General features: G+C 38.4%; 1 protein-coding gene across 2 annotated transcripts in view; it reads left to right on the top strand.

The window, feature by feature from the left end:
* LOC124615847 (PX domain-containing protein kinase-like protein) overlaps positions 1-14,263 on the top strand; it is a 128,442-nt gene that overhangs the window by 43,974 nt on the left and 70,205 nt on the right. For both annotated transcript variants that reach the window (XM_047143999.1, XM_047144000.1), the window contains exons 4-6: positions 7,073-7,299; positions 7,590-7,833; positions 7,915-8,157. In XM_047143999.1, coding sequence (XP_046999955.1) covers positions 7,073-7,299; positions 7,590-7,833; positions 7,915-8,157 — 714 coding nt within the window. The remainder of the gene's footprint in view (positions 1-7,072; positions 7,300-7,589; positions 7,834-7,914; positions 8,158-14,263) is intronic.

Raw genomic sequence — 14,263 nt, 5'->3', positions numbered from 1 at the left:
CTCTACGATTTTTACCCTCCACGCTGCCATCCAATACTAAATTGGTGATCCCTTGATACTTCAGAATAAGCCCTACCAACCGGTCCCTTCTTCTAGTCAAGTTGTGCCACAAACTTCTCTTCTCCCCAATTCTATTTAATACCTCCTCTTTAGTTATGTGATCTACCCATCTAATCTTCAGCATTCTTCTGTAGCACCACATTTCAAAAGCTTCTATTCTGTTGTCCAAACTATTTATCGTCCATGTTTCACTTCCATACATGGCTACACTCCATACAAATATTTTCAGAAACGGCTTCCTGACACTTAAATCTATTCTCGATGTTAACAAATTTCTCTACTTCAGAAACGCTTCCTTGCCATTGCAGTCTACGTTTTATATCATCTCTACTTCGACCATCATCAGTTATTTTGCTCCCCAAATAGCAAAACTCCTTTACTACTTTAAGTGTCTCATTTGCTAATCTAATTCCCTTAGCATCACCTGAGTTAACTCGACTGCATTCTGTTATCCACGTTTTGCTTTTGTTGATGTTCATCTTATATCCTCGTTTCAAGACACTGTCCATTCCATTCAACTGCTCTTCCAAGTCCTTTGCTGTCTCTGACAGAATTACAATGTCATCGGCGAACCTCAAAAGATTTTATTTCTTCTTCATGGATTTTAATACCTATTCTGAATTTTTCTATTGTTTCCTTTACTGCTTGCTCAGTATACAGATTGAATAACATCGGGGACAGGCTACAACCCTGTCTCACTCCCTTCCCAACGGCTGCCTCCCTTTCATGCCCCTCGACTCTTATAACTGCCAACAGGTTTCTGTACAAATTGTAAATAGCTTTTCGCTCCCTGTATTTTACCCCTGCCACCTTTAGAATTTCAAAGAGAGTGTTCCAGTCAACATTGTCAAAAAGCTTTCTCTAAGTCTACAAATGCTAGAAACATAGGTTTGCCTTTCCTTAATCTTTCTCTCTAAGATACGTCGTAAGGTCAGTATTGCCTCACGTGTTCCAATATTTCTACGGAATCCAAACTGATCTTCCCCGAGGTCAGCTTCTACCACATTTTCCATTCGTCTGCAAAGAATTCGCGTTAGTATTTTGCAGCTGTGACTTATTAAACTGATAGTTCGGTAATTTTCACATCTGTCAACACCTGCTTTCTTTGGGATTGGAATTATTATATTCTTCTTGAAGTCTGAGGGTATTTTGCCTGTCTCATACATCTTGCTCACCAGATGGTAGAGTTTTGTCAGGACTGGCTCTCCCAAGGCTGTCATTAGTTCTAATGGAATGTTATCTACTCCCGGGGGCTTGTTTCGACTCAGGTCTTTCATTGCTGTGTCAAACTCTTCACGCAGTATCGTATCTCCCATTTCATCTTCATCTACATCCTCTTCCATTTTCATAATATTGCCCTCAAGTACATCGCCCTTGTATAGACTCTCTATATACTCCTTCCACCTTTCTGCTTTCTGTTCTTTGCTTAGAACTGGGTTTCCATCTGAGCTCTTGATATTCATACAAGTGGTTCTCTTGTCTCCAAAGGTCTCTTTAATTTTCCTGTAGGCAGTAGCTATCATACCCCTAGTGAGATAAGCCTCTACATCATTACGTTTGTCCTCTAGCCATCCCTACTCAGCCATTTTGCACTTCCTGTTGATCTCATTTTTGAGACGTTTGTATTCCTTTTTGCCTGCTTCATTTACTGCATTTTTATATTTTCTCCTCTCATCAATTAAATTCAATATTTCTTCTGTTACCCAAGGGTTTCTACTAGCCCTCGTCTTCTTACCTACTTGATCCTGTGCTGCCTTCACTACTTCATCCCTCAGAGCTACCCATTTTTCTTCTACTGTATTTCTTTCCCTCATTCGTGTCAATTGTTCACTATCATCACTGTGCTCCCACTGTGTTATTTGACTATCTTCTGACTTTGATATGTATGACTCAATTGTTGTTAGATTTTGTGTGTTTATTTTGAAATATATATTATGTACATAGGAGTATATGTATTTGTACCAACCTGATGCAGTGCGGGATGATGCCACATTTTGCCAAAGTCAAAAAAGGAGGATACATTTCTTTCTTGTTTTATGAGGGTCGTTCAATAAGTAATGCGACACATTATTTTTTTCTTTCTTTCTTGTTTTTTCTTTCTTTCTTGTTTTTTTCTTTCTTTCTTGTTTTTTTTCTTTCTTTCTTGTTTTTTTCTTTCTTTCTTGTTTTTTTTCTTTCTTTCTTGTTTTTTTTTCTTTCTTTCTTGTTTTTTTTTCTTTCTTTCTTGTTTTTTTTTCTTTCTTTCTTGTTTTTTTTCTTTCTTTCTTGTTTTTTTCTTTCTTTCTTGTTTTTTTCTTTCTTGGCCAATGTCAGGTGAAAGAATGCAGAATTTGTTGTGGGACTTTGTGCAATATTCCTGCTTCAGCCCCTGTAGTTTCACAAAGTTTTGTTAGGTGGTGGCACTATGCATACCCTTCAAAATGGTGTCTGTAATGGAGGCGCGTTTCAAGGAGAGGCAATCGACGGATCACAATAAAATACCACACTGCACAACTGGAGTTCTGTGTTGGTAGTGCTGACACACTAGTCCAACAGATGGGGTACATAAATGTGTGTGGCTTCCTTGCCACAGAAGAGCATCAAAAGCAATGAGTTTGGTCCAATGAAGTATTCACCTTGTGGGAAGCAGTAAGTGGTTGATAGGGAGGTTATTTATATTGCAAGACATTGGCTCTGACGCCAACCAAAGAATGGTACCATGTGGGCATACAGGCTCTCCCAGTAAGGTGGCATAAGCCCATCATGTTGAAAAATAGGGCTTTGTAGCGAAAAGAGTGCGAAATAATATGTTGTAATAGAATCCTAAATAAAACCAACCTGCTTTCAGAAAAAAGAAATTGTTGCATTACTTATTGATGCTCCTTGTACTGTAATATAAGTGACTTGGTAGTTACATAGTTCTAATTTTTATTATTCAGTTTTTTTTGTCGGTTGGTTTTGCTCAACATAAGTTTTTTAATTATTATCTTCGTAAATTTAATATAGTTGAATTGACAAAAATCCTATTCACCCATCAGGGGCAGGAGAAAACACATAAAAGTTAAAATGTACAAGCTTTCAAAGGAAGAAGAATGAAGGCGAAAGGCTAGAGATGTTAAGGAAATACGGAGAATCAGGGAAAAGTTGCCTAGAACACTGGATCAGGGGAGGCTTCATAGATGGGATGAGAAGGAAAGAATGATTGTTGGGGGTTTTGCACCAGTCCATATTTGGAAACTTGAGAGCTTAAAGGATGAAGATAGGGTAAGACTTCCCCAGTGTTCTTTCCTACCACCACCTATACCAGCCCTGTAACTGGCAAAACATGTGCTATCAAAGGGAAAGCCACATGTGAAGCAGCACATGTTGTGTACCGGTTGTTACATAAACACTATTCGACCTCCTGCATCGATATGACTACCACCAAGTTCACACACTCAAGTTTTAACTGTCAACCACTTCCTGATGGAATGTCCATTTCTTAACTTTTTATGTTCTCATTTGGGTTTGCCATCTGAGTTATTGGCCGTTTTAGCAAATGACACGCTGTCTGTTGACTGCGTCTTACTTTTTACCTGCGAAAGCAATATGGCAAAGGCCATTTAATTTTTAGTTTTGGACCTTCGCTTCTGTATGCTGTTTTTTTTAGCCCTTTTCCATGTGTCTGTTTTTAGCTGTCTTATATTATGTCAATTGGGACTGATGCATAGTCATTTTTTTAACTCCTCTCTGTCTTTGTGTTCTATAGTTTTCACTTCGGTGCGTATGACCCCAGTTATTTGTGCACCCTAAAGCGAAACTAAACCAAACAAAACCAAACCAAGTTTTCACTTAGGATGAATGGGCATATGCAGAGGGAGTATACTGTGACACACAATATCCTGTTGCAGAGCATGCTTTGCGACATGAAAATTACGACCTTGGTGACTGTTGCACCACACACGCCATCTTGATTCTTTCCCTGACAGGAGTTTCTCAGAACTCCGCAGATGGGAACTGGCGTTACAATATGTCCTTGGTTTTTGCTATCCACCTAGCTTTACTTGATAAATGTAAATTTATCGGTCTAATAATTTCTTCTCCATAACTGTTCTGTTCTCAATTCCCTTTTAGTTTTCTACATATTTTATTTTCTGACGTATCTGTCTTTCCCTGTCCCTTAGTGTTTTGTCAGTAATATCTGTCTTGGTTATTAATTTTCTTCCACGACTAAGCTCTCATCTTTTCAAATATCATCTGATGCAGCCCCCAAAAATCAACTAACCTCTCATCTTTTCAAATCTCATCTGATGCAGCCCCCAAAAATTAGTCTTTCCTTCTCATTCCATTCTGTAAGTCTCCTTACTTACTTTCCCGAATTCTCTGGATTTCCTAAACCTCGCCACACCTTTTTCCTTCATCCCTCTTCCTTCCCCTTCAACTCTTTTGCCAAAAGGAGGGCCTAATGGGTTCGAAAGCTTGTACATTTTGTTAACTTTAGTGTGTTTTCTCCTGCCGCTGCTGGGTGAATAGATTTTTTTATATAGCCAGTTATATTTTCAAAAATCAATTATTTTTGTTGATATCGCTTTGTGAATTGTTTGATAATGATTTGCCTTGCAGTTACTACATATTAAGTGGTGGTTTTATATTGCAAGAAACTATTCAATAGCCAAGATTGCATAAAATATGTCTTTATTTAAGACAACCCATTTCAACAGACTATGTTTTGATGGTCAGGTCTTAAAATCTTTTCTTGTAAAACATGTTCACTTTATGCTGAACCTCACACACGAGATGTCAGGTGAATAAAAAATCAGTACTTATAAAAGGTTTGTCATCGCTAAAATATTTAAAAACGTAAAGCACCTTATGCAAAAGCATATGTCCATATACATATTGCTAACAGATGCTTGTTACATCATACAAACGCGGTAAGCATAGCACATCTGTTTACATATGATGGACATATTCTAAATATTGTGAATCCACTTCTTTATTGGTATTGTCAAACAATCTGTAAAGGTCAACTATGTGAAGTATGTAGTATATGTTACATCTCTGTATGTTTGACTTCTATGATCAGTCATCTTTAATATCTGTTTTTCTGTATATGATCACTACATCATGATCAGTTTTCAATTACTATCCTATGGGTTACTGCTTACCATGTTAGAACATCTACTATTCTGCTAAAGATACATCACGATGAATGTATAGTCAGTATGGACTCCATGCCTATATATGTAATGACATGTGATTAATATTAGTCTTTGTTTGTAAGTATTACTCGGGGTCACCCATTACCCTTATGATGTTTTTGTATGTGTTTTTCTGTAGTTGGCTTTTTATTTTCATTGATATAGGTACTGTGATGATGGTATTTTACTTACATTGATCATGATAATAAAGAAATATTAATACAGTTTTATGTCATGCTCTTTTTCAAATATATAGTGGTTGTTGGAAGTAGCCTGGGGGGGGAATAGGAACTTTACAAACTACTACGTTAGTTGAAATCTTGAAATTGTTTCTGATCAGCTTAACCAGTTGAGGACACAATTAGGCACAAATTAAGTAGTATATCATCGATAGAAATAAAGATTTTATATAAAAAAAATGCTGCAGATTCTTTGTCTTTCCTTACAGGATGAATGTGAAGATGTTAAATGCCTGCTGTGCTGCCTGTTCTGTTGGTTTATGCAGAGCCTTGTCATCTGTAACTAGCTTTACTTCAGGAACACTGCCCTCTGTCAGTGATTTGTTAATCACAATGTTGTTTTGTTCAAGCTAGAGAGTAGATATGACTGTGCCCTCTGACTAACTGCATTATAAAAAATGATTTTGGCAAAGAATGTTTTGTGAAATAGTTTGTCATTTGTACAGCAAACCACTCACAAGTTAGGGAAGCATCTAGAATGTTGGGCATGCACTACATTTCATAGTAGGATTTAGCATTGTACAGTTCCTTTTGTATTGTAACATACTACTGGTTTAAAATTTTAATTCAACAGTGAAAATAATCAACCTTTGACAATATAATGTAATTGGAGAGACGATAAATCTACTCACCAAGTGGCAGTAGGAGAAAACACACATAAAAAAAAAGATTTTACTTATGAAAGCTTTCGGAGCCAGTGGCTCCTTCTTCTGCCAGAAAGCTTATATGAGAAGGAAAGGTTTGAAGGGAAAGAACGGGAGAGGTTTAGGAAAGGGATAGTGTTCAGAAAAGTCACCCAGAAACCCGAGTCATGGAGACTTACTGGACAAGATGAGAAAGAAAAACTGATTGTTGGGGGACTGCGCTAGACAAGATTTGAAAATGTGAGAGCTTAAGGGTGGAAGACAGGGTAATATGCAAGACCAAGTTTATTGCTAGAACATTGAGCACGTGTTAATGAGATTGAAAAGCTAAGTACATTGTATGTAACAGATGTGGGAGGGGTGGTGGTGAAAATGAAAGATGTAAAAAAACTCAGAGTGAAGAAAGGAGTAGTTACTGTGAAGAAATGCTGGGCTAGAAGAAATTAATGTAAATTAAGGCCAAGTGGGTGGTCAGAGCCAAGAACATGTTGTAGTGCTAGCTCCAACCTGCGGTGTTCTGAGAAACCTGCGGTGTTCTGAGAAACCTGAGAAATGGGTGTCTGGGGGAAGAATCCAGATGGCGGATGTATTGAAACAGACACCAAGGTCATGACTGTTGTATTGTAGAGCATGCTCTGCAAAGGGATGTTGTGTGTTGCCGGTATACACCCTGTGCCTATGCTCATTCATCCTAACTGACAACTTGGTGATAGTCATTCCAATGTAAAAAGCTGAACAACGTTTACATAACATAGCCATTGTATGATACTCCATAATACAGTTATTGTAGAAACTGTTATTTCAAGAACATCGCTAAAGAACATTTTTTTATCTATAAGTGATTGGATACTTACTATTATCAGTGTTACTAATTTAATGAAACAACTCTGAGTTTAGATGTTTAGTTAATAATCCACAATAAATCTCTGTAGTCTGTTTCTCTTGAATATATCTACTGCTGTCTTTACAGAAGTGGCTTTACAACATGTCTCAATGGCTCTTAGAGGCGAAGTTAACTATGAAATAATGAGGCCTATACCTGAAATGGGTTGGCGTATTCGGAAACATTATTTCCTGGTAAAAAATCATAACCAACCTAAAGATGAAATGGTGCTTTCTTGGGTTGAATACGGACCTGACAAACATCTGGATGACCGTGAAATGCTAAGTGCTTGCAAGAGCATTTCAAGTATGCAGGTATGGATCTAACATTATTCAGGCAGTTTATTTTCTTTCTTTTTATAGTCATTATCAATATTTGTGTAATACAGAGTTTTGCAGAAGATAATGAAATGTAGAAATGTATGTCATTGTAATTGCAGCTGATCTAAGTGAATTGAACTGAAAACATTGAAGGGCATTCACTCAAACATCTTGTTTGCACTAAATTATCTGATAATTGCAAATTCCATTCAACCCATCTTCACCACTTTTCCAAGAAAAGTAGCTGTGCAAGTGATTTATCTGTTGGCTCTTTATTCCAACAGCATCCATTTATCCAGAAACCAGAATTTATAAACTGCAATGAGATTGGAGGGTATGTAGTTCGTGCTCTAAATAATGCAGGAACCTTGCGTGATTTACTGTATTGTTCAAAACCAAAATCAACGTTTCTGAGAAAGTACGGCAACCCCAAGCAGCGTAAGCCATTGTTGGTTGAAGAAGTTTCACTGTATGGAAAGCAGATCCTTGAAGCCCTTTCTTTCTTAAATTATAAAGGACTCCCATATGGTAAGTATTTTCATCACATTGTGGATGATCATTGTATGAATGTTACCACTGGTTGTTTAAGGTGTTTGTGTCATTTTACAGGCCATCTGCACCCAGGAAATGTAATCGTAGAAAATGGACGAATCAAGTTAATCGACATTGAAAATGGTATTTTGGGACTTCCATCTTTCTACAGGCCATATATACTACACCACAAAAAAATTAAGACAATGGAAGCAGTAGATGTGTATTGTTTTGGACATGTAATTTATGAAATGGCCTTCGCTTATCCTCTTTATGACTCAGTCTGTGATATTCTGCCACCACATTGTCCGCCATTGCTACGTAAGTGTAGAAGAAATACAACATTTTTTACGTAAGAAGCTCAAATATCTGAATACAACCTCTTGAACTGTTAGGAAGATAGTGGACATACTGTACCACTACTACTACTACATTTCTGTAATTATGTAGCATTAAGAAAATAGTTCTAATTGCCTGACAAAAATGTGAAGTACTCAGAAGGCATGCTCAGATGTTGTAACTTCAGCACATTTGCACTCTTGGCAGGTATGCAAATGATTACTGTTTTTCAAATCTAATGTTGTTACCAGCCATGGTAGGGTATATAAGACATTGGGAAGAGTGCTTGATGCTGAGTGATCACTGTAATGGACATAAAGATGCCACATACTCCTGTGAGACAGTGTTATCAGCACTTGATTTTGCAATGTGCCTCTTTGTGTGTCTCCATTTGGCCGGCTTGTTGAACTGTGCAATATCCAGATTTGTGGGGCATTTGGTTGTGACAGTGACGCGATATTGACTGCATGGGAACATGAGGGCAGGTGCAGTAGTCATAAAAATTCTGGTTAACCACATCTGACCACCATAAGGGAAGATTGTCATATTACAGCTGGTAATCCCTTCACATCTCTGTTTACCATCTGAGAACAAGTAACGGACTGTGAAACTTCATGTGTGTCATCCTGCAGGATTTGCCAGAAACTATAGTCGAGACCGCATAAGAAAATTCCAGACAGCTCGCATTGCTGTTGACGGCTTTCATCTGCGGTGCTAATGGTTGCAGGCAAAAACTAGCCTTTTACAAAGCTGTGACAGCACCGAGGCATTGCCATAGATACATTTACCAAATCCCATTATGCCATTGATTGAGGTAGGCCTGAGAAGCTGCTGCACCTAGACCACTGCAACTGTTAGGGATCAACTTATGCCAGCTCAACTATAGCAGCAGTTGGACTAGGGAGTTACTGTCCCAAGTGTAGGCTGCTGTTAACATCACAACACAAACAGCTGTGTTTGGAGTGATTCCATGTCAAGGAAACATGGACTGCTGATGAGTGGCATCACATTGTGTTCATTGATGAATCATGGTTCTGCATTCCCCCAGATGACCTTTGTCGGCAAGTATGGCAGCAACCTGGGGCGAGGTCCCATTTGTACAATGTTTTTGAGAGGCACAACAATGTTTATCCTGGTGTCAAGTTGTGGGGAGAAATCAAGCGTGACTTTATATCATCGTTGGTGGTGCTCTGAGGAAACTCTAATGGCACAACAGTATGTTGCGGACATCATGTGCCACCTCTCATGTAACAGTATCATGGTGCCATTTTTCAAAAGGACAGTGCTCATCCACCTATGGCACATTTGTGTATGACCTGTGCACACAATGTTGAGGTACTTTTGTAGTCAATGATATCCCCAGATCTGTCACCAATGGAATGTGTGGGACCAGCTTGGATGTCAGCTCTGTTATAGTTCCATTATCAAAGATATCAAGGATCAGTTACAACAGTTGTGGGACAGCTTTCCTCAGGAGAGAATACAACAGCTTTGTGACACTCTTTGCAACCCATTCATTACACATATTCAATCCAGAGGAGTGCAACATCATACTGATAAGCGGGCTCATACTGCTAAGCTCTTTGCAAATTTGACTCTATTTTCTTATTGCTGAAACAATAGCAAGAACCCTCTCATCCCATGATGTTTCATTTTGTTTCCTCCTCCCCTTCTGGGTGCTTCACTATTTCTTGTTGAGCAATGTATATAGCAACATACTTATTGGGTAGAATTCATTATCACTATCATCTTGAAAGTGTCTTACTCCTAAAAGGACTGTTGCAGTCTCTCTCTTCATGGGATATCCCAGAACTTTCCTGCCATTTGGTCGCTGGGTTAGAACTGTATTGGATTCCTGTGTTGTGCACCTAGTTGGTGTATTGTAGCTCTTGTCCCTATACTCGTGCATGTTCTTCAATATTAATTGTATTAGATAATGATTTGTTTTGATTCTATAACTTACTACATAATATGGCAGTCACATGTTGTACTACATATTGCGCACTTGTCTTTATAGTGCTTCACCGTACATGTGTTAAAAGGTGATACCTTATATGCCAGGGGGGCCAAAACTGCCCATAGCCAGTATAAATTGTGATTTATTATGACATTTAGTTTCCTCAGTTATTACCCTTAAAATTGGTGGTATAGTGCCGGGTGCAATGTGTTCTCGTGTTAACAAGTGTAACTAAAACTGTGAGACCAAAGTTTAATTGTCTTAGTATCATAGAATAGATTTATATTTTTAATCAGAATGAAGTCTGATTTTTGTATCAGATAATAACAATTCTTAATGTGTATCTGCGACTAGCGTTTTTGTTATGACTGGTAGTACTGCTGTATAGTGAAACACATAACTTTATTATTCAGTGGTTTAGGTTTCTTTTAGTATAGTCTTATCAGCAACTGATATATTTATTTATCAACAACTTACATTTATTATTATTTCACTTTTTTAAATATATGTCAGATTAACACACAAGTAGGATGGAACATCACACATTTCTTATGAAAATCTTACCTCGTTGCGTGTGGTTTTGAGTCAGGAAAGTTCCCCTTAAAATTCAGCTGATTACCTAGCTGTGGCTAACTGACATCAAATGCTCAAAGAAATAAAACAAAAATTGGAGCAAATTCTTACATAGCTCCACTTTTTTTTTTGTACAAAGCAAATACATAGGCTTTTCACCCCATTCATCTGTTACCTTCTAACCTGTACACAAATCACTGATTATTAATTTACAATATTCCACTACTAAGAACCAAGCATCCACGTCCACATTCAAAAGTCAAAGCACAGTACTTTGAATATATTACCATGTCCTAATATATAGTACAAGCTCATAATATATCACGAAGTTCAATGCTCTGGCTAAGACAAACTATCATAAACTCTCCTTCAGTTTTAGTTTATATTTCGTTTGAGTGTCGCAGTTCCTATTACTGCAGCTATCAACAATGATGCTGAAGTCTGGCAGCTGCATTGAAATGAACATGCAACATCAAGTTCAACAACAATGTCTATATGAAGGCTGTTTAGAAAGTAAGTTCCAGTGCTTTCTGATGTGCAGAGGAGTGGAGCAGTGGAGTGATTTTTGCATAGCTGCTAGTCTGGCAGTGCTGTGTAAAGATTATGGAACTGTTGTTTTCCCCACAACTGTAAATAAAAATGGCAGCTATCATCGAAAATTCTGCTGCCTGTGAGTTACGTGCTGTACACGTTTTGGAAAGTCGGGTGAAAGAAGTGGATGACAATCTGTTTTGATGCGAAGGTGAATGACAGAATCAGAGGAAATTGTTGGTTTATGTTTACAGAATTATCAGTCACTTCCCCTCAGGTATAGCTGCTGTCCACAAAATGAATACCTTGGGAGCCACCATAACATTTCTGATGCAGGAGAAGACTAATTCCTTAAATCATGTTTTAACATGGGCCGTAACATATATATGTCAATGTGTGTGTGTGTGGGGGGGGGGGGGGGGGGGAGGGGGGGGGGGGGGAATTGATGGATTGGGGCCACAGTAGTCACCATGTAAGCTTTCAAAGTGCCGCCAAACATTTTATGCATAAAAACTGATGACAGCTGTTTTTTCTGCCAGCAAAGGAGTACTGTTCATTGATTTTATGAAAAGAGGTATTACAGTAAAGTCTGAAATTTCTTTGAGAACATAAACAAGTTTAGAATAGCCATCCGGAACAAAAGGTGTCAAATGTTGAGTTCTGGCCTCGTTTCTATGCACAAAAAGTTAGGTCTCACAGTGCAGCATGCACACCAAACCTGCTGAATAGTTTTAACAGTTAATTGTTTGATTGTTGTCTGTGTGGCCTTGATTTGTTGCTCAGTGGCTTTCACCTTTTTCTGAAGATGAAACTATGGCTAGGCTCACAGCAGTGTGAAGATAATGATAAGTTCAGCTTAGATCACACACAGCAGAATCCTGCAACAAAGGCATAAAAAGCTCAGTTCGTCAATATGACATGTGGTTGAATGTAGGAAGCAGTTGTGCAGGGAAATAAATGATGATTTTAACTTGGAATTGTATATTACAGTCATTGAACATTTGGATAAAGTCATCGAATTTACGTAGGTTCTCACAGGCATATGTCATCGATGAGTGGCTCAACATTTTGATGGATGGAAATGTGCAAAGAAGATACCCACTAAGATTAGTAGAGCAAAGTGTTATCTCCCAACTGCAGCACTAGTTCCCACTTGCAGAGTTCTGACAAACTGGTGTCTGGGGGAAGAATCTAGATGGCGCATGTGATGAAACAGGCACTGAGGTCACAACTATCATGTTGTAGAACATGCTGTACAACAGGATATTGTGTGTTGCCGGTATACAACCTCTGCCTATGCTCATTCATTCTAACTGATAACTTGTTGGTAGTCGTGCTGATATAAAGGGCCGATTAGTGTTTACATAAGAGCTGGCATACAACATGTTGTTTCACGGGTGGGTCTCCTTTTGATAGTTTGTTTTGCCAGTTACAGGGCTAGTATAGGTGGTGATGGAAGGATGCATAGGGTAAGTCTTGCAGTGGAGTGGTCACAAGGGTAGGAGCCATAGGAGAATGGGGAGGGAGGCGGGGACGACACCCTATCTTAAACTCTTCTTACCCCCTCCCCCATTGTTTAATCACTAAGCTACAACATACAGGTAGATTAACACAATGTATCATGAGTACTTACTGCACTTCAACTGCCATAAACCATAGGTACTGTACAGCAAACTGTACTATCTTCTTGACACAGTAGTAGGAACTGTAACTGTCATAAGAATATGTACAATAGGAATCCAACACACGTCTGTCAAATGTGCCCAGTGAAATGATCTTGCTGGTCCTGCCATGCTGTGAAGTTCACCAATATGTCAGCTTAAGCTTCACAGCACTCTGCAACACGTTTTAAGTACCATTTGTCATAATAAGTAGCAACAACAAAGCAACCTGGTTGTATGTTGCCACTTTTGCTTCTGAATCCAGGGTCAGTCACACCATAAACAGACATGTTTGAATACACATGTTGAGCATGAACTTAAAATTACCCACTCATCTGCACATTATCAGAGTGCACTGGAGGAAGTGATGATGGCTCTTAGTGCCTGCAATAGTTTTAATGTGTTCCAGTCTGCTTTTTAGCAACTCTGTGACAAATTTCACTTCATCTTTCAAGATGTAAAATGATTGTATGTCAGAGATATTTTTCAGTATCCAGGTAAATAACTGAATAAATGTTAGAATGTGGCCTTCTGCAGGAAGCTGCAGACTAGCTCATGATGCCATGCACTTAATGGTAGCACCAGTACCATCATGTACAGGTTTACCACAACTTGTTGCGAAAAAGTTCCATTATGCGTTAATGTGAAAATCATGGTAATGCATGCATAAATTCTTGAGATTTTTACAGTTCATTATTCATTTGTTCTGCAAGTTTTGCCTTACCTGGGCACTATTTGCATCTTTGAGTCATGCTCTGATAGGAAGTGATGTCACACAGTTGTTGTTTCATCGCATCTTTGTAATCCAGACCAGAATCCTTTTAGTAGCAATCATCAGGTTAGCATTTTGATGGGTCTTGCATAGACATACATTGTTTGTCCCCCTTGCACTTACATGTACAATCTGTTTTGACGGAAGATTGGAAATAAAGATGATGAACCCACTTTGGCGTTAGGGTACTTTTTCTTGAATTCTAAATATTTAAGAAATGTTACATAGTTAGACACATTTTTGCATCTGCACATGTACATTTTCCATTGTCGCTCTAATATAATCATTCTTGCTGGGTGTTATTCTGCTGTAGTCATCATTTTTGTAAAACTATGATACTAGCACCTTTATTTCTGAACTCAGTTGCTTGCCCTGAGCCTGTTGAAGTTCTAGAAGCACTTCTTGGGTTGCTTTGATTTTCTTGGCTTGCCGTACTATTTGTCAAGAAACATTGAATTCCTTTGCAGTAAGCTCACTAGACCAACTGGAAGTTGCAAGGGTAAGAATAGCTACTTTTTTGTGACCTGTGGATAATGCACATTTTCCTTTCAAATAATGCACAATTTTGTCCAAATTGGAGCACGATTTCTGTTT

Source organism: Schistocerca americana, chromosome 5 (assembly GCF_021461395.2).
Source record: "Schistocerca americana isolate TAMUIC-IGC-003095 chromosome 5, iqSchAmer2.1, whole genome shotgun sequence".
NCBI classification, from domain to species: Eukaryota; Metazoa; Arthropoda; class Insecta; order Orthoptera; family Acrididae; genus Schistocerca; species Schistocerca americana.
Note: the sequence above shows the minus strand (reverse complement) of the source record. Positions and strands in the feature narration are given on the sequence as shown.